At 41.0% G+C, this 25,333-nt stretch overlaps 2 protein-coding genes across 3 annotated transcripts in view; one reads left to right on the top strand and one right to left on the bottom strand.

Annotated features, from left to right (window-relative positions):
* The window catches only part of lrp1ab (low density lipoprotein receptor-related protein 1Ab), a 62,433-nt gene that overhangs the window by 2,859 nt on the left and 34,241 nt on the right, over nt 1-25,333 (bottom strand). For both annotated transcript variants that reach the window (XM_072449929.1, XM_072449928.1), the window contains exons 25-87: nt 24,453-24,657; nt 24,218-24,382; nt 23,762-24,006; nt 23,254-23,382; nt 22,725-22,952; nt 22,467-22,641; nt 22,278-22,372; nt 22,046-22,195; nt 21,817-21,957; nt 21,613-21,741; nt 21,391-21,522; nt 21,179-21,313; nt 20,973-21,102; nt 20,596-20,722; nt 20,305-20,456; nt 20,074-20,198; nt 19,570-19,944; nt 16,263-16,452; nt 15,950-16,154; nt 15,054-15,246; nt 14,860-14,985; nt 14,657-14,785; nt 14,460-14,579; nt 13,737-13,850; nt 13,482-13,631; nt 13,273-13,395; nt 12,704-12,820; nt 12,506-12,634; nt 12,294-12,419; nt 11,610-11,750; nt 11,326-11,513; nt 10,663-10,846; nt 10,470-10,555; nt 10,279-10,398; nt 9,989-10,176; nt 9,674-9,879; nt 8,617-8,805; nt 8,396-8,544; nt 8,197-8,290; nt 8,009-8,125; nt 7,800-7,919; nt 7,594-7,716; nt 7,402-7,527; nt 6,427-6,543; nt 5,687-5,793; nt 5,107-5,239; nt 4,900-5,022; nt 4,654-4,776; nt 4,428-4,559; nt 4,195-4,332; nt 3,990-4,109; nt 3,594-3,874; nt 3,303-3,481; nt 3,105-3,211; nt 2,908-3,027; nt 2,646-2,822; nt 2,434-2,574; nt 2,161-2,334; nt 763-924; nt 508-679; nt 337-438; nt 182-255; nt 5-98 (exon numbers count right to left, since the gene is read on the bottom strand). In XM_072449929.1, coding sequence (XP_072306030.1) covers nt 5-98; nt 182-255; nt 337-438; nt 508-679; nt 763-924; nt 2,161-2,334; nt 2,434-2,574; nt 2,646-2,822; nt 2,908-3,027; nt 3,105-3,211; nt 3,303-3,481; nt 3,594-3,874; nt 3,990-4,109; nt 4,195-4,332; nt 4,428-4,559; nt 4,654-4,776; nt 4,900-5,022; nt 5,107-5,239; nt 5,687-5,793; nt 6,427-6,543; nt 7,402-7,527; nt 7,594-7,716; nt 7,800-7,919; nt 8,009-8,125; nt 8,197-8,290; nt 8,396-8,544; nt 8,617-8,805; nt 9,674-9,879; nt 9,989-10,176; nt 10,279-10,398; nt 10,470-10,555; nt 10,663-10,846; nt 11,326-11,513; nt 11,610-11,750; nt 12,294-12,419; nt 12,506-12,634; nt 12,704-12,820; nt 13,273-13,395; nt 13,482-13,631; nt 13,737-13,850; nt 14,460-14,579; nt 14,657-14,785; nt 14,860-14,985; nt 15,054-15,246; nt 15,950-16,154; nt 16,263-16,452; nt 19,570-19,944; nt 20,074-20,198; nt 20,305-20,456; nt 20,596-20,722; nt 20,973-21,102; nt 21,179-21,313; nt 21,391-21,522; nt 21,613-21,741; nt 21,817-21,957; nt 22,046-22,195; nt 22,278-22,372; nt 22,467-22,641; nt 22,725-22,952; nt 23,254-23,382; nt 23,762-24,006; nt 24,218-24,382; nt 24,453-24,657 — 9,367 coding nt within the window. The remainder of the gene's footprint in view (nt 1-4; nt 99-181; nt 256-336; nt 439-507; nt 680-762; nt 925-2,160; nt 2,335-2,433; nt 2,575-2,645; nt 2,823-2,907; nt 3,028-3,104; nt 3,212-3,302; nt 3,482-3,593; nt 3,875-3,989; nt 4,110-4,194; nt 4,333-4,427; nt 4,560-4,653; nt 4,777-4,899; nt 5,023-5,106; nt 5,240-5,686; nt 5,794-6,426; nt 6,544-7,401; nt 7,528-7,593; nt 7,717-7,799; nt 7,920-8,008; nt 8,126-8,196; nt 8,291-8,395; nt 8,545-8,616; nt 8,806-9,673; nt 9,880-9,988; nt 10,177-10,278; nt 10,399-10,469; nt 10,556-10,662; nt 10,847-11,325; nt 11,514-11,609; nt 11,751-12,293; nt 12,420-12,505; nt 12,635-12,703; nt 12,821-13,272; nt 13,396-13,481; nt 13,632-13,736; nt 13,851-14,459; nt 14,580-14,656; nt 14,786-14,859; nt 14,986-15,053; nt 15,247-15,949; nt 16,155-16,262; nt 16,453-19,569; nt 19,945-20,073; nt 20,199-20,304; nt 20,457-20,595; nt 20,723-20,972; nt 21,103-21,178; nt 21,314-21,390; nt 21,523-21,612; nt 21,742-21,816; nt 21,958-22,045; nt 22,196-22,277; nt 22,373-22,466; nt 22,642-22,724; nt 22,953-23,253; nt 23,383-23,761; nt 24,007-24,217; nt 24,383-24,452; nt 24,658-25,333) is intronic.
* On the top strand, nt 18,053-19,099 carry LOC140363398 (galanin receptor type 1). The gene has a single exon (XM_072449927.1). It carries the CDS (start codon nt 18,053-18,055, stop codon nt 19,082-19,084), a length of 1,032 nt encoding a protein of 343 aa, XP_072306028.1. The 3' UTR covers nt 19,085-19,099.

Below are 25,333 nucleotides of genomic sequence, written 5' to 3'. Positions count from 1 at the left end.
TTACCCTCGCATTCTTCGTTTGTACCACAAGATGGCGCCAACCACCAGTAGTGCCAGTAGGAGCAGCAGAAGGACTGGGATAACAATTGAAGCAGTGTCTGCAAAAATAGACAATAACTTAAGCAAACTGTTTCATAGGTTATTCTATTATAAGTTATATTCTAACTATATTCTAACTCACTTCCGCTGGTGGCTGAAGAGTCCACTGGGGCAGCTGCGACTTCACACCTGTATCCATCCCAGCCAGAAGGACATCTGAACAACAATAAACCAGATTAAAAAAAAGAAAAACGCGATTGAGAATAAATAGTTTGATAAATTCACATATTTGCTTACTTGCACTGGGGCAGGAGTGAGCGTGTGTCAACTGAACATTGACCGTTGGCGCAGTAGTCCAAACAGGAGTAGCAGCTGGGCTGAGTCCGGCCGTTGGGACAGCTAGACAATGAAAAGGGTTAGCTTAAGACTTTGGAATCTGTGATGAAATACATTTTCAACAAATCTTACAGGCAGGAAACTTCTCCATCTGGTGACGTCAGGCATTCGCCCGTTCCACAGAAAAGACATTTGTTGAGTTCACACCGGTGTCCAATGAACTGACTGGAGCAGCGGCACAACTTTGTACCATTGGATGTTTGGAGGCAGGTTCCAGTGTTCTCACAGAAGCCCTCACATTTACCTGAGAATTACATGAAAAATATGGTTAGATTTAAAAAAAATACACGTAAATTTAAGCAATTCATCAATGCAAGTGTAGCTTACTGTATTGGCACATGTCTCCCAGGTACTCTGACGGACAGCTGCAGGTTGGCTGGTTGCCCATATTGACTGTGCAGTTGCCTCCGTTGAGGCAGTAATCCTGACAAGTGTGACGGCTACAAGTGGGTCCAGTGAAGCCCTTCTGGCATCTGCAGGTTGGAGCACCTGCAACACACATCATCGTGTGGGAGTATAATTTCCATGGGAAACATACAACAATAAGGCATTTCATAGCGGTAAGAAAGATATAAGACAACATTTATAATATGTAACCCCTATTGTTACTCATTCAGACACCTATATTTTAAAAGGGAGAAAATGACTAGCATCAAATTGAGCCATTGTACTATGCCATATACACCGAGGGGGCTAGAGTATCCAAAACATTTACTCAAGAGTAAAGTTACTTCAAAATAATATCACTCAAGTAGAAGTGCAAAGTAGTGCTCAAATAAGGGTACAACTGTATTTGGGGAAACTACCACTAGTAAGAGTAATTCATTTGAATTTGAAGTCAATGCAATTGGAGTGACAAAACATGAAATAAAGCATAAAAAACGGTATATTCAAAGGACAGACACAAACATTTGAAAAGTGAAATCATATCTGAAGAAGGATAAAAGGCTTTTTACAAATTTGCTCTCTTCCCTGTGGAACAAAACACAGACTTTTTAAAGTAAATAATTGTATGCCTTTTAATAATTTTAAAGAACTAGTCAAGGACTACCCGCAGTGCTAATGCACTTGTTTTTGTATAATTTTATCTCATGGTGTATGTATAAATGTGTTTTTATACATTGGTTAATTTTATAGAATGTTTTATTTATGTTTAAGTATGTTTTATAGTTTTTTATTTTGTGTTGTGTTGTAACAGGGTACCCATGAAAATGGGAGTTTTTGTTTATAGGAGCGTGTTTTTCAAACTTCCTATAAGTGATCTGTTCTTTTCTTCTGTATCTACCTGCGTTGCATCAATGAAATTTCCCCATGTGGGACAATAAAGGAATATCTTATCTTAAAAAGAGAACTTTTCTCATTGGGTTTTCCCTGTATATATAAATTAAATTAAATTAAATGAGCAATGCAACAAATACAAATTATCAAATATTTTCATATTGTCAAAATAAAGGTGATGAGCCAAAGAGTACTGTCATATTACTCAAGTATGAGTAAAATTATAGTGTCATATTGTCAGAAAGTTACTGAGTAAATGTGAGAAGTACCCTCCTCTGCATATACCTCTCCACAAACAGGTTTTGACTGCTGCAGCAAGGAAATGCTCCACATGAGCAGCACTTTTATGGCTACTTTGACTCAAGTGTTGACTAAAACAGTGGTCAAACCACTGAACTGTGGTCAAACCACAAACAAAGAACTGTCTCGATGAAGAGATAAACTCACCTGTATGAGAGGCGGTGCAGGTGCCTCCATTCTTACAGTAGTCCCTGCACTGGTTGATCTCGCATCGCTCTCCAGTGTAGCTGGGCTGGCAGCGACATTTAGCCACCTGGCGGGCATTCAGGAAGCAGCTACCACCATTCAAACACTGGATGTCACATGTGCCAGTGGGAGGAGCTGCAAGAATCATATGTGATGGTAACTAAACACTGCATACTTAAACTCTATTGTCTATGTGGCTAAATATCTGTTTATCCAAAACATATATGAACTCACAGAAAGGAGACTGAGTGGGACTGGGTCTCTCCACACAGGTGCCGTTGTTGGTCACATAGTTATTAGGGCAAGTGCACACTGGTCCACTTGGGCTCAGCAAACACAGCCACTCACATTTCTTACGATCACATGGGTTTGTCACTGCAAAAGACAAACGGACCATAAGAAAAGGCTCAAAACCGTCACTATTATACAAATAGATGGGCTCTCACTTTCTGGCTGCTTGTAGCGATGATACAAAACTATGTCAGTAGCATGGTTAATGCCAGTGGTGAGATTCACCATTGGACCTTTTCCAAATTTGTTGACTCGGAAGACAATGTTATTGACATATGTCACTCCATAAATATAGTCCTCAAAAATGTCAATGCTGAAGGGATGAAGAAGGTCTAAAATAAAAAAGAGAACAGAATGATGAATGTTAAAATGTTTTGAAAACCTTAGAAAAAAATAGAAATACAAAAAAATATTCACGGTTTTTAAGTCCAGATACAGCAACAACAGGATCCGAGCCATCAAGGCGAACACTGCCAATGATGGAGAGTTTGGCATCAGCCCAGAACAGACGCTCATTGAAGTAATCCACAGCCAAACCTGTGACAGAGTGGTTAGAATTGTACGTGTCGCTATATAAAAGCAATGCATCAATTGTGGTACATGTTTAGATGTACCTGTGGGCCATTGAATGTTCTCATGAACCAGGGTCTGTCTCAATGTCCCATCCATGGCTGCAGTCTCAATTTTGGGATGGTTTCCCCAGTCCGCCCAATACATGGTACTGAAAAGGAAACGTGTCAAATTAAAACTTGAATAAAAACAAATAAAACATAAAAAAAACCTTGAACCCTTTGATGTTTTGAGTCGCATACCCTCTCTGTGGATCCACTACAATGGAATAAGGCTCATCGATCATTCCAGAGATGAGAGTTTTGCAGTTCTGGCCCGACATCTGTGCCACTTCGATCACATCTCGTCCAGAGTCGGTCCAGTAGATGTTGCCAGCCACCCAGTCCACAGCGATACCACGAGGCATCTTCAGCTCCTTTATCTGTAGCAATAAAAATCATGTATTTTTGGGTTTAATTTAAAAAAGAAAAAGCCGTCACATGTACAATTATGCAAAATTGAGTGTCTGGCAAAGCAAAAGGATTGAGTTATACCTGTAAGTTTGTGATCCTGCCCTCGCTCTGTCGTCTGTGCCTCTGGTTGTTGTTGGAAGAGGAGCTGACCGGTCCTGGAAGTTCATAGGAGGAAATGCGTCCCGTGTGCCAGTTGGTCCAGAATATTCGGTTGGTTTTGACGTGCAGGTCCATGGCGTCAATGCGAACACTGGCATCCCCTTGGAAGGTCTGCTCGTAGCGCCAGTTCGGCATGCCAGGGTCGAGGCTACGGATTTCATTATCGTCTGCGATGTAGAGGATCTGACGGCTGCTATTCCGGTCTGACGACAAAAAAGGCACAACTCAAGCTTCCGATTCAAGCCTCGTTTTGAATCACGGTGTAGCGTATAATAACTGAGATTACAATTTGTCATAAAACCTTAAAACAATTCTTACTGTCGGCTTTGCAGGTGTCATTGATTCTGCTGAAGTACTTGAGGCAGCTGCATTTGTAAGATCCTTTGGTGTTATTACACATGTGGGAGCAAACGCCAAACTGCAGACACTCGTTTTTATCTACATAATGTAACAATCAGTACAATATGCAAACAGCAAAATGTAGATATCATTGTTTTTAATAGGACATTGCTTCTTTTTGTACCTCCACATGTGTGATAGCCCGTCTTCTGGAAACCGGGTTTACAGGAGCAAAACGAGTCTGTCCTGTTGGTTACACAGTGGGCCTCGTCTCCGTCACCACATTGAGTCCTGTTACTCCTGCAGTCATTAAGTTTAGTGTCTATTCACAAACAAACAGAAAAAAAAATCAGATTAATTATGTTTGAGACAAATAATATACTCAACAAAAGATGATATGACACCATCCCACGTCACCTGTCTTGCAGTTGATCTCATCCGAGCCGTAGTCCTCGCAGTCGTTGAAAAAGTTGCAGCGCAGTGTGGAGCTGATGCACCTGCCGTTCGAACACAGGAACTCGTCCTTCTCGCAGGTCACCGGGGTCGTCTCTGTGGCGCAGCGTTTCACGTTTCAGAATTAGAATGTATTGTATGCGGTATATCGATAAGAGATTAAACACCAATTTGAGTAGAAAAAACGTACGGCAATTCATTTCATCCGAGGCGTCTCCGCAGTGATTGACACCGTCGCATCTCTTTGAGAGCTGGAGGCAGACGCGGTCGTTCTGGCAGCGGAAGGCCCTGGTCGGAGGACACTGGAACTTTCCTAAAACAGGTTGAGGGGGGGGGGTTATTATCTTACGTGAACCGTCTGTGTTGTGTGGACAAATAAAGGCTTATCTTATGCATGTTTGTAAAAGTACTGTATCATCGAAACACAAGTACTTACTGCACTCTTCAGGTTTCTCATCCGAGTTGTCCCCGCAGTCATCCTCCCCATCGCACATCCAAGCGAGAGGTTTGCACAATGTGTTGTTGCATTGGAACTCGTCAGAAGGACAATGACGGCCCGCTACGGCGAACAGAAACAAGACAAAATGATTAGCAAAGTATATGAGCGCGTTTTAATGTTCAGAGTACCAAACGGAAAGCTCACCGGTGCTGCCGCAGTTCTGCTCGTCGCTGCCATCCATACAGTCGGGGTCGGCGTCGCACCTCCAGCGAATGGGAACGCAGTGGCCACTCTTGCACTGAAACTGATCCTGGTCACACTTCAGATCACAGCCGTGCTAAGGGAAAGTCATGGTGAAAGTGAGTCAATGTCTCTTCGTTTCTTACACAGTGCTTGTTATTCTTGGGCTTGGACAAAACAATGAAGAAAAACTTGACTTTTTGACATATTTTGACTTATATCTTCCAAAAACACAATACCCAGAAATACTCGTTTGAGCAAAATAAGATTACAAATATGACACATTTCCTGAACATTTTTAGAATAGCCTAAAGATCTGAATCAGAACAAGAGTAAGCCCAAGTGATAATATTAAAGAAACAACAATTGTGTTCTCTTATTCTCTTATAGTCGTTATTGTATCCAAATTGGTCTCAAACCATTTTCTTAGCGTCATAATAATTCAAAATGTCTTGTGACTGATGGTAAAACCTGTAGTCATTTATAGTTAGTTTGATATAAAATAGTTCATTGATATAAAATGCAAAATAGACACGATTCATACCTCATCAGATCCATCAGCACAATCGTGGTCTCCGTCGCACTTCCATCGTCCCGCAATACAGCGACCACTGGTGCACGCAAACTCACTTTCTGAACACTGTCGAGGCACTGCAACAACACAACTTACATTACACATCACATTTATTGACTTATCGAAACAACCAGTAGCTCAAACCCAAACATAACAAAAAAGTCTGGACCACACATTAAGAGAAAGAAAACGGCTTATATTACATACTTAATAATAATCACAAAAGGTTACAAAAGGTGAACAAAGGTTGCACACGACAATGAAGCCACATGGGAATCACACACAACATGGAAGCGGTTGACAGATGTGGGTGAAGACTTACCTCTGTGTCATGCCGACAGTGCAGTATGGAATGAAACAAATGACAAATGAGATGGAGTTGTAAATGGAAATGTACAGGACAGAGGAGCAAGTTAGTGGAGAGAAAATTGTAATAATGCAGTACTTTCAGTTTTCTGATGGCACATTTTCTTGTGTGATAAATCCCAATCGAATCGAAATTGCAATTTGAATGATCATATTGTAAGATTACGCAATCTTCTGTCTTATTAAGTATAAAATCCAGAAGTTTAGTCCTAAAAATGTAAATCTAGTTGCAATGCGAATCAGATACACAATTATATATTTTTCCTAAATTGTTCAGCTTTAGTATATATACGTTTTCATTATTTCACATTCATTTTTAGTTAAGGAGAGGAACTAAAACTCACCGCACTTGTCTTCATCCGAGTTGTCGCCACAATCGTTGTCATAATCACACTGCCAACGGCCCGGGACACAGCGGTTGTTCTTACACCTGAACTGGTACGGCTCACACGTCCGCTCCGCTGCACATGGGAGAGATGATGTCACATGACAAGAAGGTTCACAGTTAGAAATTAATCCATCTTAAATGGACAACAGCGTACACAACATCTAAAGTGGATATGACGAGTGTTCATGTTTTTCTACTTTTTATCTCATATTAGGGAGAATAGTTGAAAATTCCAGGATGTAATTTTTCAGGCTGTAGAAATCCCTCATTCTAGGAACACGAGTTCAGTTGTAATAAAGGTGTTGTGCAATGTATTTTTGTGTAAATGAGCTTTGGCCCTTGTTTGCAGTACGGTTGTGGCTTGGTAACAGTTAATCCTTCTACTTACTGCTGTGGTTCTTCTGACTTCTGGATTCACCAATAATTAAATCACTGAGACCATTTTTGAGTTTAATAGAGCTAATCATTATGAATGTTGTTTTTAACCTTCATAAAAGTTACTTGATTCCAGCAATTTCTACTTTAGCTCACTAACGTTACAAAAGTAATAAGTAAACAGTCGGGTTGGGTATATTTCTTGCTCAAATGCTTAAGATAAATAGAAAAATCAGCAGGATTTCCTGACTTGTTCGAGTGTTTATGTACATATTTAACTCAGAAAAACATTTCCCCAAATTCCAGAGGACCACATGACGCAGCATATGTCACATCTGCTGCCCATGTACAACCAGGAAGTACAATTATACTAAATGAATTGAAAGTTAGGATTGTAACTGAATGAATCACTACGCATGAGCAAAGTGCATTCAGTGCTGAAGCACCGCTGCTGGCGGCCAGTAGGGATGAAATACAACTTGTAAATCTGAAATATAGCTATGTAAACTATGTTTTGATGAAATGAGTCTAATCTGTCATAGGCACTTGAACTCACCACACTCTTCTTTAGGCTCATCTGAAGCGTCGCCACAGTCATCTTCTCCATCACATTTCCAACGAGCAGGGATGCATCGTCCAGAGTCTTTGCATCTGAACTCGTCCACGCCACAAGTCATTTGAGCTACAGCAAAAGGGTAAAAATGAATCACTATTCTATTAGAAGACCAAAAAACCAAGTAGGACTCACTGCAGTTGGCAGGCTCATCGGATCCATCCACACAATCGTTGTCACGGTCGCACACCCACACACGAGGGATGCATCGTTTAGTAATGGCACACTGAAACTGAGTGGGGGCACAAGTGACCTCGGCTGTGACAGAAAGAATATAAAACATTTATTACACAACAGATTCAAGAAAAAAAAAGTCTGTTAAGCACGTTTAGTACACTTACGACAATCTTTCTCATCCTCTCCTTCCCCACAGTTGTCCTGGCCGTTGCAGCGGAAGATGCCTGGGATACAGCGGCTTGGGTGGGAACATTTGAATTGGCTCGGTAAGCAGACGTGAATATCTGGGTAAAAATGACGTCAGTAAGTATCACAATATCAGCGTTATTATTCTGGAGCTGAAACACAACAAATCGAAAGCCTGTGCACTTACCACAGTTGGCTTCATCAGAGTTATCTTGGCAGTCGTTGTCTCCATCACAGATGTAGGCAGGGTTAGTACAGATGCCAGTGCCGCACTGGAACTGTCCTGGTCTGCACTTGAACTCCGCTATTGAAAGAAACAAAATAGTAAACTTGTATGTTTGCGTTGTCTATTAATTGTTATCATCTTATTCTTACGGCAATCAGCTGGTTCATCAGATCTGTCCCCACAATCATCTTCAGTGTCACACTTCCACCAGAAAGGAATGCATTTGTCGTTCTTACATACAAACTAACAGACAAAAAGGGAATTGCAATTAAGAATGTAGAATGGGTGAGCAAGTTCAGAAAATACATTAATAACTGACACCAAACGTCATCACTGGCTTCTCTTTACCTGGCTGGCAGTGCAGTTAGACATACATGTGCGTTGATCATTAGCCAGGTAGAAGTTGGTGGGGCAGGCACATTTGTAGCCCCCTCCAGGTGATAGGAGACAGAGGTTACTGCAGCCACCATTGTTTATCTGACAAGGATGATTGAGCACTGCAAACAAAGTAAAATATGCTTTTGGTTTTATTGTCCTTTGCAGAATAATGCATGTACGGTGAAACCTACCCTCGGGCTGGCGATAAGGATGGTAAATATGAATGTCCATTGGTCGATGCAAGGTGCTGATTAGAGTGGACTTGTTGATGCCCAGAGTCTTGTGAGCTCTGTTGATGGACTTCGTCTCCCAGTCGGTCCAATAAATGTACTCCTCAAACAACGTCATGGCAAAGATGTGGGGGATGTCGTTGCCTAGTACTGCAGAGGACAAAAATCATGTATGCAAATGAAGGATCTTGACATATATTATGAAAATCAATAATCTTTTATGTAAGAATGCATTGTTTGATGCTTTTTAAAATGAAAGAGTGAGAATATACAGAGGTTATGCAATTCTTTACTTTTAGATAAGACATTAAACCTAACAGTCTTAATTTGTGTTCCCGTGCATTTTCATTGTTGTCATAAACATCGTTTCCACATAGAAATGGAGCTTATACAAGAGTATTTTTCATTTCCATCCATAGCTTAATCCCTCTTAATAATAGGGAAAATATCCATTGTTTATATAATTGTCATTATTTTACAACAATGTTGTAAAACAAGAACGAAGTGCACTGTGGTTCTTGTTATCTTAATGCAAACAACGCACATTCAGCTGAACAAATACAATTGAGTCTACACTGCATTTGTAGTGTGTGTCAAAAGATGGGTAAGTAACTCCATGGTAATGCATTTTAGTCACTTTACACTTAGAAACATAAATCTTTAAAGAAGTATTTTCTCAATGACATGAACCTAACATGCTTTGGTGTTGTTTGCGTGTTTCTGTCTCCGTTTTGAAGCTGCCAGTAAAGAATAAAAATCTATCTTTAAGTCCAACTTAAATTCCAGTGTTAGAATAATGGCCATCACAAGGCTTCCTTATCAACTGAGCAGAACAGAGAAACATGTACAATAATGCCCGAGTGATCCAGACAATCTCCTCTTTCTTTGGCTGGAGCCGGATGACTTGATCTCACTGCATAACAATCTGATCTGCCTACTCCCCTATGGTGATTCCAGTTCAAGTATGTAAAACAACCCTCTTCCCCTGTATTGGTCTTTTGCAATATCTGTCTCTTACCAGTGTGTCTGCTGGTGCCATCCAAACTGGCAAATTCAATGTAGTCCTCTCTGGCATCCGCCCAGTAGATACGATCATTTATAAAGTCCAGTGTAAGTCCGTTAGGCCATGTAATTTTGTCTTGCACAATGACACTGCGGTTGGTGCCATCCATTCCAATCCTTCCGATGTGAGGATTTTCGCCCCAGTCTGACCAGTAGAGATATCTGAAATGCAATCAAAGCAGACATTTACACAATTTAAAAATACATCCAATTTTAGATAATATCACTCTGTAGACATTGATAAATATTCAGTTCTATGAAATGGCCTTACCCATAGCGGACATCCACTGCCACTGCACGCGGCTCCCTTAGACCACTGTTTACCACCACCGTCCTGTACGCTCCATTGAGTTTGGACACTTCAATTGTGTCCCGACCCTTGTCACACCAGTAGAGATTTCCACCAACCCAGTCCACTGCCAAACCATCAGGGTTACTGAGGGATGTTCGGTGCAAAACCTAAAAAAATACAACAGCAAAAACAACAAAAACCACACGGGTAAGATACAAAACTAAATGATTGTATAGTGAAGGTTTTGCAGACGTTTTTAAATCACTGACCTCCATGTTGCTGCCATTCATCCGCATGCGTCGGATCATGCTTCCCTGGGTCGTTACATCCGTCCAATAGATCATTTGTTCAGCATAATGGAAGTCAAGTGCCACTGCGTTGTTCAGTCCCTAAAAGAGTCAAAACGTCAATAAATATTTTCCACAAATCTATAGAAGACTCGACTATACACAACACTCGCCTGCTTGATGAGGGTGTAGTTTGAACCATCCAGATTGAGCTTCCTCAGGTAGTAGCGGTTTGCAAAGATCAGATATGGCTCCACTTCTGTAGTCAAAAGAACCAGCCAGACAACATATGCATCAGATTCAAGCTGAGCCAATACGTCGCGGAGAGTGCCAAGCGCAAATCTATAACAGATAAGGAAATGGTACCAGAAGTGGACTTGCAGATGGTGGGGTCGTTGGGGCTGACTTCAAAGCCGTCCACGCAGAGACAGTGGAAGCTGCCGTGAGTGTTGATGCAGCGCTGGGAACACGGGTATGAGGTCGTACACTCGTCTATGTCCACACACGTTTTTCCATCTCGCTTCAGCTGGAAACCAGGATGGCAGCGGCACTGAAGAAAAGTAGAATGAATACATCGTGTGGCGTCAATAACACGTTCTGTAAATAGAATGTAAACTAAAACAAACTGTATGATATATGACGCAATTTAAACTATTCATTACTGCACCAGGATATACCACTATACTGTCATTTTAAGAAGAAGAAAAAAAAGTAAACATCTTTATAGAGCGAGGGAGATAGTCCGGATAGAGTTTGTTAGAAATAATAAAGTCTTGACCACAACTCCAAACACTGCAGGCAAAAGAAAGTTCAGAGAGAGTTCACGCTGTTCCACAAATAATCTCCCGTTTCAACAGAGTCAAAACATGCTTTATCTTATGAAATGGCATGTCTGAAATCAAACTCTAAAAATATCAACTTGAGTATTTATACAGAAACCAAAGACTGCTTGCAATGCTTTTTGGAACTCCGAAGACTTTCAAATGAGTTTAGAGACTGGCAAAGGTTAGAAAACGACATGTAACGTACCTTGTAGCCAATCTTGAGGTCATCGCAGAGCTGGGAGCAGCCGCTGAGTTTGCTGTTGAGACACTCATTGATGAAGCAGTTGAGTTCGTCCGAGCCGTCGCCGCAGTCGTCGTTGCGGTCGCACAGTAAAGTCTCGTTTAGACACTTTCCATTGCGACACTCGTAGGCTGAATCATTACACGCACGCTCTGAAAAGCAAATGTCACATCGCATTAAAAAATCAAAAGGTTTCAATCCGAAGCTTTATAAAAAAAGAGCGGTGAATCATTATTTGGTGTTCTTACCAGAGTCAGTGCAGCGAGGATTTTTGGGCGCTTCATCAGAGCGATCCTGACAGTCAAACTCTCCGTCACACTCCCAGCTCTTCTGGTTGAGGCAGCGACCATTGGCACATCGGAACTCGTCCAGCCCACACGAAGGGTATTCTGTTGCAGAAAACAAGTCACTTTAAATCCCTATTACTCTTAAAGAAAACGTGTGCGATAAAGAACATTTAAGAATACAATACCGTCATATTCATGTGCAATTACTGTCATACTCACATGCAATAATGTCACATTCATGTGCATATAACATGTGCATATAACTGATGAAAATAGAGTGTTTATTTTTCCATTATTATTAGTATTATCTTGTCTTACGCTAGATGTTTTTATTTTATTTTATCTTTATTTTCCCCCTCCATTCCTTATTAGGAAATGAGAGGTTTTGTCTAAAGGAGTTTTTGTTTATAAGAGTTTTGTTTACAAGAGTTCTTCTATTAAGAGTCTTTTTAAACTTCCTATAAGTTATCTGTCCTTTTCCTCTGTATCTACCTGCGTTGCAACAATGAAATTTCCCCATGTGTGGACAATAAAGGAATATCTTATCTTATCTTGAAAGAAAATCTAAATCAGTGCTGGACTTGACTTTTACCCTTATACTTTCCTGTCCATAAGAAGACAATCCCATTATTCATCTGCACTCACCACATTCGGGAGACTCATCTGAGCCGTCTGAACAGTCGATGTCATGATCACACACAAAGTGCTTTGGGATGCATTGTCTGTTCTGGCACATGAACTCGTTCTCATCGCAGGTGCTGTTTGTGTACACTGGGAATGAAAGACGATACTTAGCCAAACAACAATATTTTGCAAAGAGGACATCATTTTTGAATCGCTTTAATCTTTCCACTCACTGCAGCCGGCCTTGACGCTCTCATCTGCTCCATCGGGACAGTCCTTATCACCATCGCATTTCCATCTCTGAGGCACGCACATGTGGGAGCCGGGACACTGGAACGCCTCAGGGCTGCATGTCTTGGACTCTATGGATGCAATTATTGGGATATAAGTACCTTTGGATATTGCTAGATCGTAAATAATGCATCACTTACTGCACTTCTGGTCTTCGTCTGAGCCGTCCCCACAGTCGTCTGAGCCGTCACAAACCCAGTGGCTCGTAATGCAGCGATGGTTCCCACATTCAAACTGTGAGGATGTGCAGAATTTGTCTGAAAGAAAGCGTGCAACAAGCCGTCAGAAAAGATAAGTAGGGCTGAACTATTTGGGGAAATAGTTCAGTTTTTCCTTTGTGATTAGATTTTGCATTATATGTCTGATTCAGTTCACAGTTAAATACTTCCAGGAAAATTGACAAAAAGAGTGAAATAGGAAAATGAACAGACAATCTAATAAAAGAATATTACTTTGTACAGATCTAAACAATAGTGTTGGCAGTTTTTTTTTTTACAGAGAATAAGGCAGGATTTTTTGTTGCTTACAGGGGATATTATGGTATTTTAAAACATGCAGCCAATGCGATTTGCCATTCAAATTGAGATTTTGAAAAGCAATTTACAGTTTGTGTAAATTAGAATATTGTATATCCATATAACAACAAAGTAATGATTTTGAATGATTGTGTTGTGTTATATATTAGAATCTGGCTTTGCAGCAGACTGACCACAATGCGTCTCGTCGGCTCCATTCTCACAGTCGTTTTCCTTATCACACGTCCAGCTCATAGGAATGCATCGCCCACTGGGACACGCAAAGAAGTTGACTGGACATTTAACATTCCTCTTATCTGCAGGGCGATAATGGAACAGAAAACACATGTTGAGTCAGTGGGGCACACGGGAAGCACCGTATGAAAGCATCAACAACAACCACCTTGACAGTTCCTTTCATCAGAGAAGTCTCCACAGTCATTGTTGCCGTCACACTCCCAGGAGGACAGGTAACAAAGGGTTGTTTTCTCACAGCTCTTGAAAGAGGCTCCTTTGACGCCCAGTCGGAAGAAGCGGGAGCAGTCGGTGGGCTCTGTGACAAAAACATTCACGCGTTTTTATCAACTGGGCTTTTTTAAATGATACATCGCCAAAAAGACAACAAAAAAGACGTATGAGATAGTTTGAGGTCACTTACGGCAATTCATCTCATCACTTGCGTCCTCGCAGTTCACCACCTGGTCACAGCGGCTGAAGTTAGAAATACAGCTTCCATCTTTGCACTGGAACTCTCCCTGTTTGCACAAAGTCACTACAAAACACAAAAGTTGACATACATTATTATTAACACTCTCTATTCTGGCCTTGCAAAGTAAACCACTGCAGGCGCACAGCAGTTCACGAGGACCTTAGAGAAAGAGCATATCACACTGGCTTTGGCTCTGATTATGTACTTTTATCTGATTTTTACATAGGCTTTGTGGTAATTAGACAAGCTTTATTGAACCAGAGGGGAAAATATTTGGACACAGTAGCTCACAAATTACAATCCATGGAAAGTGTGTAATATTTAAATGATAATAGCAGAAAAGAGCGGACAAATAATCAGATTTGAATACAATAAAAAATACATACGTACATTTAGAACAAATCTAATCAACTAAATACAGTGCAAAGATGAAAATATTAGCTCTGACATGACAAAAGGCTCTGACAAAAGATCTATTACATAAGGCTGAAATGCACAGGATTGGTTGCTGTTGCCAATTGTTAAACTCTGTATCTAGAAAAGTGCAAATAAACTTTTACTAATTGATGATTGGTATTACGAGTGTTAAAAACTCGATTCTATTGTCTCAAATGAATATACTGATATAATTGTCGAGTTTTGACTCAATTCAGAGTACAAAAAGTGACTTACTATTGCACGGAAGTTCATCAGAGTGATCGCCGCAGTCGTCAGTGCCGTCGCACCAGAACTGATGTCCAATACAGCGCCCGTTTATGCACTTTCTATAGCCTTTCTTGCAAATTCTGTGAGCTGATTGGGAAAACGCAGGACGGTTAACACAGTAGTAGAACTGTTTAGGTCAGACTTACACTATAAATAAAACTCACCACAATAGGACTGCTTCTCGTCCGACTTGTCCTTGCAGTGAGCCATTCCATCACATGTGAGGCTGTAGTTGATGCAGTCGCCATTGCCACACTCGAAGTCGTCCACACTTCCACAGGACATGTTCACGGCTGATGAGGTACACACATGAGGGGTCAGCGACAGTTCAGCTTCAAACTAAAACACCTTCTCGCCAATGTCTTACAAGAGCACGTGTTGTCTTCAAGGAGTTGCCGGTCTCCGCGGCAGCTGCAGTTGACGCGCCCATCCGAGGTCGGCAGACACAAGTCCTGACATCCGCCATTGTTGTTTCGACAAGGGGAGTACTCACCTTAAAAAGAGCGTTGCGTTTTAATAATATGCTGAAATCATTCACGAAGGATGATGTATTATGCTTACAGCTGTTGGTGTCGTTGGCCACAGCGACGATGCCCATTGGTTGCTGCGGGATATCGGCTCTGAGCACCTTCATGTCTCCTCCCGTGTACTTATCCGCTCTCAGGACAGCCCTCCTCACCCAGTCCGTCCAGAAGATGTAGTCCCCATACACGGCCAGGCCAAAGGGGTGAACGGGCTCATTCTTCAACAAGACCTGTGAAAAAGGTAAAGTAGGTCTCAAACGAAGCTATAAATCGGTATATATTTACGGTATATATTTACTGTTAACCAGAATATTTAGTCTGCATAGTTTACATGGGACATATTATGTATAACCAACTTTCATGAGCTTTTCCGTCATCATAAACATAATCAGGGTGGTTGGTATATTTCATGTTTGAGCAATCTTGCATTGTCCTGCATTTGAGGCTCGAGTGCACAGAAACTTTCAGTTTTCACCTACCCCCTATCTCTGCCCACAACTCTGCATTTACTTACTCATACATGTTGGTTTTAAAAATGCAATGTAGATTTTTGTCAACAATAAAATCACCTGTATGTATAATATCAGTTTTGAACAGGGAGTTAATGATCGTTCATCTATTATGAAGTTATTCTAAATCTGTGTTGAAGTTTTCAATTATTATATAAAACAATGATCTACGTATTATAGTGCATTAAATGCTCGTAAAATAGAATAATATGTTACAGAAATATTTCAAACATAATAATAGTTCACTTCAATTTATAAAGTCTTGGTTAAAATTGTGTAACTGTGAATTGAAATATAAAATATGCATAAACTAAACTTATATTATAATCAGAGGCATAAACTAAAGTTATATAATAATCAGAGGCAAAGGTAAGTTTGTTTGAAAAAATTGATTAAAAAATACATAAAATAATAAAAGTCTTACATAACGGCTGCTTCCATCGTATTCACAGCGCTCAATCTTGTCCAACGTGGCATCAGAAAAGTAGAGTTTTTCAGCGCGGTGATCTATTGCCAGACCATTTGGAGTTTTGATGTCACTACCAATGATCACCAGAACATTTGCCCCATTCAGAGACGCTCGCATTATACTGGGGGCCTGCTCGTTCCAGTTGGTCCAGAACATGATACTAGAGCAAGAAAACACAGTTGAGTTATAAAGATTTTAAGCAAAAGGACATGATTCATTGGAAAGTAAACAAATGAAAAAATATTAGTTTTGGTATTAGATAACTCACTCCTGACACTCGTCCAGTACAAATGCTCTGGGGTGGTCCTCTCCAGACATGGTGACCACAGTATCACGGTTGTAGGCCACGTTTCGGCTCTGGTCCACTGTGTGGCGAGTGATTGTTGATGTTGTATAACTGGTCCAATAGAGCGTGTCCCAGCCGCGGTGATAAGAAAGACCTTCCACCGATCCAACATCTGTGAAGCAATGAAGAGGCGTTACATTAGAGTCGTTTAAGAAGGGTAAAAAGCAACTGTAGATTTCACTGAAAGAAATTGACAAGGAAAGGCAAAGAATGTAATGGAGGACAAAAAATGTACTAATCACTAACCACCAACAGAACAACAGAACAACAGATCGTTTTGTTGTCCACAGAAGAGTCACAGAATAGATCATAATGAGTAATGAGTGTGGAAATAAACTACAGCAGGCGAACTATGCACATGTAACCATGTGTTTGCCTTTGCCGGGGGGAGTAATGAGCTGTATCGTCCTGTCATTTTATAGCTGGCTGAACAGCGCATACACATACTGCAGCATTTTTATAAAAGAAACCACATCTGCAGCAGGGATTCAAAATCAACCCGTTAACTATGGAAAAAGTATTACCGGTAATCAACAAAGAAAGACTGAAAGTCGCTGTTAAAAAGGTACATTATGTAATTTTTCTGGTGGAGGGGCCGCTGCTTGTTCCGTCTCCATGGAGATGTCATTGCTTTGCCTTGAATGTTCCACAGTATGACATTTCTCTTATCTTTCTTGCCGTTTTTCAATTACAGGTGTTTTTCATGCCTTGAAAAACATTCAGGGTTTAAAAAGCTCTGAACTATAACTTGGTCTGCTGGCATAACAAGCTTGTCTCCATGGAGATGCAAGTATAATGCAATACTGTGAAACATTCCAGGTAAAGCAATAACATCTCCATGGAGACAAACCAGTATAGCACTATAATGGTAATGGTGCTATATATAGCACCATTAGCTTCAAGGGCTTAACAAAAGAAAAAAGCCTAGAAAGTAAAATGACTAAATATAATGTATAGTAACTGTACTATAGGTGAAATAATAAAGAAATGACTTGATTGAAGCAGACTGTGGCTAGTGATGGTGTGGCCCCTCCCACACAGATCTCTACAGCCTCTTGTCACTGAGCAAACACCGGATTCAAGCGTTTTGCCATTTGATAAAGCGCCCAGATGGCTTTGCCAGCAGCAAAGACCTCGAGTTTTTAGCTGAAATCTGAGATGAAATATTGCAAAAGATTTGTTTTTTCTAGAGGAGTATGCCGTGTTTGAAGAGCTTTCAACTGGACAAACTGGCACCTACACCAAGAGCTATTTGGCATCAACATTGACTGATCTTCAAGTGGAATATCAACCAGGGGAGCAAAGCATCTACTGCTGCTTTGTTTCAATAAATCAATGCAAGCTTAACTTCATGGATTACAAAGACCAACCCGATTCTGCCAAGGTAAATATTGGGATTCTACAGTCGACTTTGAACTTTCACTGAAGATTAATAAACAGAATCTATCAAGCACCTTTTAAGTCTGGTGCAGAAAAAGTCTGTTGTATGAAGGACATAGATTCTCAAGTTCCTAAAGAGATTTGACCGTGGAGGTCTTAATTGCTTATCTAATTGCTATCATTATAAGCTGTCTCAACAGAGTGTGATTAAGCCTGTGATCAAGACAGAAATTAGAGCCAAAAGATGCATCGAGAAGCCCGTGCTGGAACGTGCAGAACCAAAGCTCTCATGGGCCATTAGACAAATAAATTAATGAATTACATTCTGAATAATGGGCATGTTAGAGGGTCAGTTTAACACCAGTGGATTTCCCAGAATGAGCCAGGACCAGGCACTAATAAAAGTACTGATCCCAATATTTGATGGCTTTGTTCTGGTAATTGGCCTGGTAGGACATTTTTTGGTTATTACCATCCTAAACGGCAGGAGGAAGAGAGACAGTCAGCCTCCACATGGTACAGACACACTGCTGTTGGCTCTGAGCGCAGCCGATTTGCTCCTGCTGCTTTGTCTGCCCTTCCATACCTCGGCCATCACTCTAGGGTACTGGCCTTTTGGAAGTTTCCTATGTAAGGCCATTAGCTTCATGGAAATTGCTTGTTCAACTGCATCCGTTTTCACACTGGCTGCGTTGGCGGTGACCCGTTACCTGACAGTGGTGCACCCTACCTGGGCTTACCGTTTGAGGATGCACTGGCATATTAAGCTCTCAGTGACTCTGCTCTGGGTCCCCGCCTCAGGCCTGGCAGCGCCACAGTTTGCATTCCGCACGGTCACGACCTCCAGTGCGGTCTATTGTTTTGCCTTTCTGTCCAACTTTAGCCAACTGGTCTACAGCATTGCCTTATTCCTTTTTGGATTTGCCATTCCACTTGGGATTATTGTACTTATGTATGCCAAAATATACTGCTTTCTTCAAAATGCAAGAGTACTGGGTAACCCTCCTCAACTGGAGCGCTATCAAAATCAAGTCACCCACACTTCAGCTCTGATTGTTCTGATTTTCACCCTTCTCTGGCTCCCATCCTACGCCCTCATGTTTTCTTTCATTGGAGGGACCATATCAGGAACCCCAGGCTACTCCCTTTTTGCCATATTTGCCAGACTGTTGGCCTCTTCAGCGACTGTGGTGAACCCTGTCCTCTATGGCTTTATGTCTCAGAAGTTTAGAAGAGAGCTAATGGAGTTGGGCAGAAAGCGGTGGGCCTGGTGTAAAAACTGCCTGATCGATTGCCCTCAGCTTGGGAACAGAGACACAGTACAGCCATTTGTGTTGGACGGCTCAGACAGAAGCCACACTTGATTCAATGTCAAATACCAAACAATACTACCTAAGAAGGAACTATAATGAATAAAGTCTATAAATATACATATATATAAAATAAAAAACAATGCATTAAAAATATAACATGTGTATTTTTGCTTTTACTATTAACAAGCTTTTTGATTTGCAAACATAGTTAAGTGTTTTGTCCAGTGGATGTTCTTGAGAAGCAAAACAGAAATTTGGTTGTGTATAATGAGTGGCTCTTCAAGTGGCGGCTCTCAGCCAGAGAAGCTGCAGCTGTGTGTTCATACAGTAACTCCTCATTGATCAGGAGCTGCCAGAATGGGCACGACAGTCATGTTTAAACTTCAAGGATTGAAGGAAATCATTCATTATATAGAAAATGTACTGTAGATGGCTAGAAATAAACAATGACAATTGATTTAAATTGACTGAGAGTGTATTCAATGTAACTTTGTTGATGTGTAAGAATGTGGGGAAATAAAAGTGACAAAACTTACTATCAACAACAATCTTGCGGTCTGCTCCATCGTCATTGATCTGCTGGATGTTTCCAAAGTGGATGTCACTGAAAAAGATGCGATTGGACCCTTTTCCTCCCCCTCCATGGTAGTCAAAAGTCAGTGCAATGACATTTTTCATGTGGTCTGGGTCCTCAAATGGTTTTATAGGAGCATTCAAATTAGTCTCATCTGATAGGTGTATGCTCTTTAATATAGTCCTCTCGGAATACAGCAGATATCCATCATAGTCACGGCAGCTTTTGTTGTCCTCAGCGAGCATGCCATGTGCACAAGCGCAGGTCCGCAGTCCATTTCCACGGAACAGACATAGCTGTTCACAACCACCATTACGGTCCTTGCAAACATTAGTGCCTACAAAGAAGACAGAAGAATTGCAATAAATTAAAACGGTGATATGTGAATAGTATTAGAAGGGGAAAACAAATGAGCTAATATTAACAGTTTATGAGTCTAAAATAACAACATAAAAAGAAAGAGTACCTTGTTGTCTGGCTCGGTTGAAAACCTTAATGTCTTTCAGTTGAACACCGATTCCAGTCCTCAGCTGAACTGCATCTGTGGCATTGTCTTTGCTGCCTCTTTTAATTGAACCATTTGCATGAGTCCTGCACGTAAATCAATGAAAGAAATAAAAAGAACAATTAAGCACATCAAAGCAACAAAAAGCAAACAAATAAAAAAGCCAGAAAATACATAATGATCAGAACAAACCTGTCACTCCAATAGATGTATTCCTCAAAGACAGATACAGCAAACATGTCCATGTTGTTGTTGGCCAGCACTAGCTCACGGTTTTCCCCCGTCTCCAGGTTGATGCGCTCAATCTTATCAGTTCTGGCATCGCACCAGTAAAGCAGACCCTCCTGGGAATCCAAACAAAGTCAAGTCGTTATGTGTAGTATACAATATGAATCACACACAAAACACATAAAGAGAGACTCCTATAAACAGAGATTTACTTGACAACACCAAAATAAATGAGCCAAGTTTTCATGCCATTACCTCATAGTCAATGGATATCCCATTGGGCCAGCTGATGCTCACATTTACCAGGACCAGCCTTTGAGAACCATCGAGGCGAGAACGCTCAATACGGGGATACTGACCCCACTCTGTCCAGAACAGGTATCTGTAAAGACAAATACATGTAAATTGTCTAAATTGTCAATTAAGCTGTGCCTGAAATTGTATGAATTGTTTAAAACTGAACAAAACACAGTATAAATGGAAGAAAAAGATCTCAAACAAAGACAGAACGAAAAAAAATCAGATCACAAAAACACTCCATATGAACGCAGCTAGTCATAAATCCCACCTGAGGTAGAAATCTGTGACCGCAAAGCCACCTCTTGTAATCTTGGAACCATTGCTATTCTTACCCTTTCACTGGATGAACAGTAATTGCTCTGGGTTTGTCAAGGCCCTGTGAGATCACCACATAGCGAAAAGAGCCATTCAGTCGGGCTACTTCAATCACATCAAAGCCCTGGTCAGTCCAGTAAATATTTCCTGTAATAAGATATGATTAATGTAGGTACACAAGCAACTGACTTTGAAATAATCTTATGCAAGGATTAGTCTTAACCTGCTATCCAGTCCACAGTGATGCCCTCCACTCTGCCAATGCCATTTGTCACCACGTCCTCTCTCCAGGTCTGGTCTCTCTTGGCTCTGCTGATAGTGCTTAGGCCCATGTCAACCCAGTAAATGGTGTCATTCTCTGTAAACCAAAAGAAATGTTATGCCTCAAATCTCAATGAGGTGAGGCATTTTATTTGCTGTAATCAAGTCACTCACCAGCATGAAAGTCAATGCCAACGGCCAGAGAGGTGCCAGACACTGGCACCAAAGCGTCAGATTTGTCTGCAGGATCCAAAGGAATTCCTCTAATTCCCTCATGGACTGAGTACAGCAAGAAAGAGCCCATTCCTGTCCAAGGAAATTCAAAGTTCAAACGAGCTTTTATAACCTACAACATGTCGGTATGTGAAAGGGTGTATTTGAGAAGGATTGTCGTACCCTCACAGGACTGCTGACCACTCTTCAGGCTGTATCCTGCGGTGCACATACAAGCCCGGGTCGTTGGAGAAGTGGGAAGGCACAGCTGAGAACAGTCTCCATTGTTGTTACTGCAGAGGTTTATACCAGCTACAAGAAAATAAGCATGTAATCAAATATTTGATACACATTGTATACTTCAGCGCTTCAGACTTGAGGGAATACCTTTCTGTGTATCTTCATCATAAATCTTCATGTGCATCATTGGAGCTGTGTTGTTTCTTAAGACCTTCCAGTTTCCCCCATCTTTCTTGTCACATGTCCCAATTTGATCCATTCCCTGGTCTGCCCACCAGAGCTTGTCACCTAAATGCATTTATCATTGACATTATTGAATATGAACATTGTGAAATCATACTGATGAATACAATTGCAAATATTGTCCATATCTTACCCATAATTGCAAGTGCAGTGGCTTTGGTAAGTTTGCCTTTAATACTTCCAATGATCTCCAGGTTGGACCCATCCAGTTTACAGTGATTAATGGTGCTGTTTCCTGAGCTGATCCAGTACAACTGCTCATTCTCATAATCAATTGAAAGACCTAAAAAGAAAGAGCACCTGGATCACATACTGTATTTTGCATCATGAAGATAATCTCTTTAGGTTTAGAGCTTTCTATTCACCGACGGGTCCTTTTTGGTTGGAGAAGAGCAAAGTGTGATTTGTGCCGTCCATATTAGCCATACTAATGTTGTCCCCATCTGTCCAGTAGAGTTTACTGCGACACATTAAATATGTTAAGCACTATTTCCATTCTCATTGTACAATAACACAAGCGAAAATAGATGTTGTAAATTTAGCGGAACACCAACCCGAGCAGAGGGTGAGCAACCAGACCATGGGGTTTATCAAGACCCTGGACCACGGCATTTTTGAACGACCCATCCAGTCGGGCCACATTGATCTGCTTCTTATTGGTGTCAAAACTGGTCCAGAACAGGTTTCTGGACACCCAATCTACTGCCAGCCCGTGTGCATTAGGAAGATCTGGGACATAAAAGTGCCGTTTTAGACTGTACATTACTGCGTATTTGCAAAGACAGCGCTCGTTCAAAGAGAATGGTTGTTACCGGCTGACACGACAGTCTCCACACCAGTGCCATTAATGAAGGCTCTCTTAATGGTTTGTGTTCGGACATCTGACCAGTAGATGTGATGCTCCACGGCGTCATAGTCCACTGCTGTGACATTGTCTATATCCGGCACAGTGAAGGAGATGATGTAGTTGTAATACGGATTGTCAATGTCAACTCCCCTGATCTCAATTTGACGAGCGTAGAGGAGAAACTTCCGGGACTCTGATGAAATAGAAACAAAAAGTAATTAAATGACAAGCCTGTGACAAATTCACAGTAGTTTTATTGTCACACCACCTCCAGTGCTAGCTTGTACTTTATAAAATTAGACTTTATATACACTTTATGTATGAAAGATGACATTTAAATTCAGTGAACAAATGCATATTCAATCAAATATTAATCCATGTAAGATTTCAGTTAATTATGTCAATTTTAAGGGCATCAATCACTCCAGTTCCAACACTATGTTTGGAAGGTGTGTACGGTCATCTGTGTAATAATGATGGGCTCCTGTGCTGACCTTTGCATGTGCGCTTGTCAGCTTGTAGCTTCATGAGGTGAGGGCAGGCACAGGAGAACGTCTGGTTGAAGTTGATCAGACAAAGGTGGGAACAAGGGCTTTTACCATCTTTAGCACATGGATTTGGAGCTAAATCAGAGAAAGAAAAGCACTGAGAAAACAACAAAAAACAACACAAATAGAACTGTATATTTATGTATATCGTGAGTTATTACCTGCTACAGATAAAGTAACTAATCAGTCATTATTTTGAGAATTTTGCCATCTAATCAGTTATTACGAATATTTGTATTACTGAGACAGGAAATGTATCTGTTTGATATATACAACATGAACACATTGAGCTTCTGAAGAGTTACATTTAGACAAACTGCAGTGATGCTGGTGTTTTTAAAAAAAATTGTAAATGTTTGGTCGTAATCAATCATACTAACAGCCTTTTCAACTTTGACTGCATGACTCAGCAAAGGTGCTGTGCAGTAATACTGTCTGTGGTTTTGTGACTAACCTTGAGGCTGTCTTGACGGGTGGTAAACCTGCAGGTCAAAGGGCTGTGTGTTGGTGCGCTGGACCACAGTCACATTGTGTCCAGTCCATTTGTTTGCTTTAGATAAGGTGTTTGTCCTCCAGTCGGTCCAGTAGACCTCACCGCCGTACATAGTGACAGCAAATGGGTGTGACAGGTACTCATGACCACGCAACACCTCAATCAGCCCTGATCCATCATACTTAGCAGAGTAGATCGCATCTGACCTGCACCAGGACAATATGAGGAAAAATGGGAAATTAGGGACCAAAAACACCATTTAATACAAAGAGTGGTACAGTCAACATTTACTGCAATATGCTATAATAGATGTTAAATCCAGGCAAAGGAAGTGGGTGATGTAAGTGTGTGGGTGGATACACTCTAAAGGGAGCCCTCTAGACTACCGGTATTATAGAGACATATAGCAAATACTACCTGGCATCTATCCACACAATGCGTCTCTCCATGTAGTCCACAGTGAGTCCGTTGGGCCAACCACCGCTGCCGGTCTCTCTGTGGATTGTGCGTCTGCCTTCACCACTCATAGAAGCTGCCTCTATCCGGGGCTGACTGGCATCCCAATCGGTCCAGAAGAGAATACTACAGAAAGGAGAAAATAAATGATCAGTAATGATATAGACATTTATAAATCTTGTATTGTTTTTCTTACCCATCTCGGGGATCTAAGGCAATAGCACGAGGGTGTTCTACTTCTCCAGCCAGAAGAGTTGTCCTCATTGTCCCATCAAGTTTGGCAACTTCAATTTGATCCAAGTTACTCTCAACCCAATAAATGTTTCCAGCAATCCAGTCTACAGCCAGGCCCTCTGGTGTGGCCAGTCCATACTGAATCACCACCTCAAAACTGGTCAGAGCTGGAGCAACGAAACAGGAAACAGAAAGGAAAAATGGGGGTGCTTACCGACCGTATCAGAGCAATGACAGTTCTGGCTTTCATATTCCAACAGAATGTATAGTGTTACTAAACAGTTTCAAATTGTGTAAAAATGTAAAGACCAAGACACACACATTCTGGTGTGTTCAGTATGTTCAGTATAATCATAAAGACCCAGTTTAGATTCGGGAGAAGCCGACTCCAGTTTTCAACCTGCCGTCACGCACACAGAGTCCCAAGACAAATGAGAAGAGACAAGGCCTTTCGTGTGCCCCTGAAGTGCTGTGCTGGGAACGTAACTTTGATTGGTAAAGAGACCAGGGGTTCAGAGGAAACAAGGCCAAGTATGACCTGAGAGATTCAGGGTCACAGACTGCCACTCTTAACTAGAGATCGACAAATGTGTTTTTTGTGGCCAAAGTTTAAACTGATTGTAGAGAAACCAGAAGCAGTGTAGGACAAACAAACAAACAAACAAACAAACAAACAAACAAACAAACAAACAAACAAACAAACAAACAAACAAACAAACAAACAAACAAACAAACAAACAAACAAACAAACAAACAAACAAACAAACAAACAAACAAACAAACAAACAAACAAACAAACAAACAAACAAACAAACAAACAAACAAACAAACAAACAAACAAAC

This window comes from Eucyclogobius newberryi, unplaced genomic scaffold (genome assembly GCF_026437365.1).
Source record: "Eucyclogobius newberryi isolate DKJ021-1_F unplaced genomic scaffold, fEucNew1.0.hap1 SCAF_17, whole genome shotgun sequence".
In the NCBI taxonomy this organism is placed as follows: domain Eukaryota; kingdom Metazoa; phylum Chordata; class Actinopteri; order Gobiiformes; family Gobiidae; genus Eucyclogobius; species Eucyclogobius newberryi.
This window is presented reverse-complemented; position numbering and strand designations above follow the sequence as displayed.

Coding starts and splice junctions, on each gene's coding strand:
- LOC140363398 (XM_072449927.1), top strand. CDS start 18,053: ATGGGCATGTTAGAGGGTCAGTTTAACACCAGTGGATTTCCCAGAATG.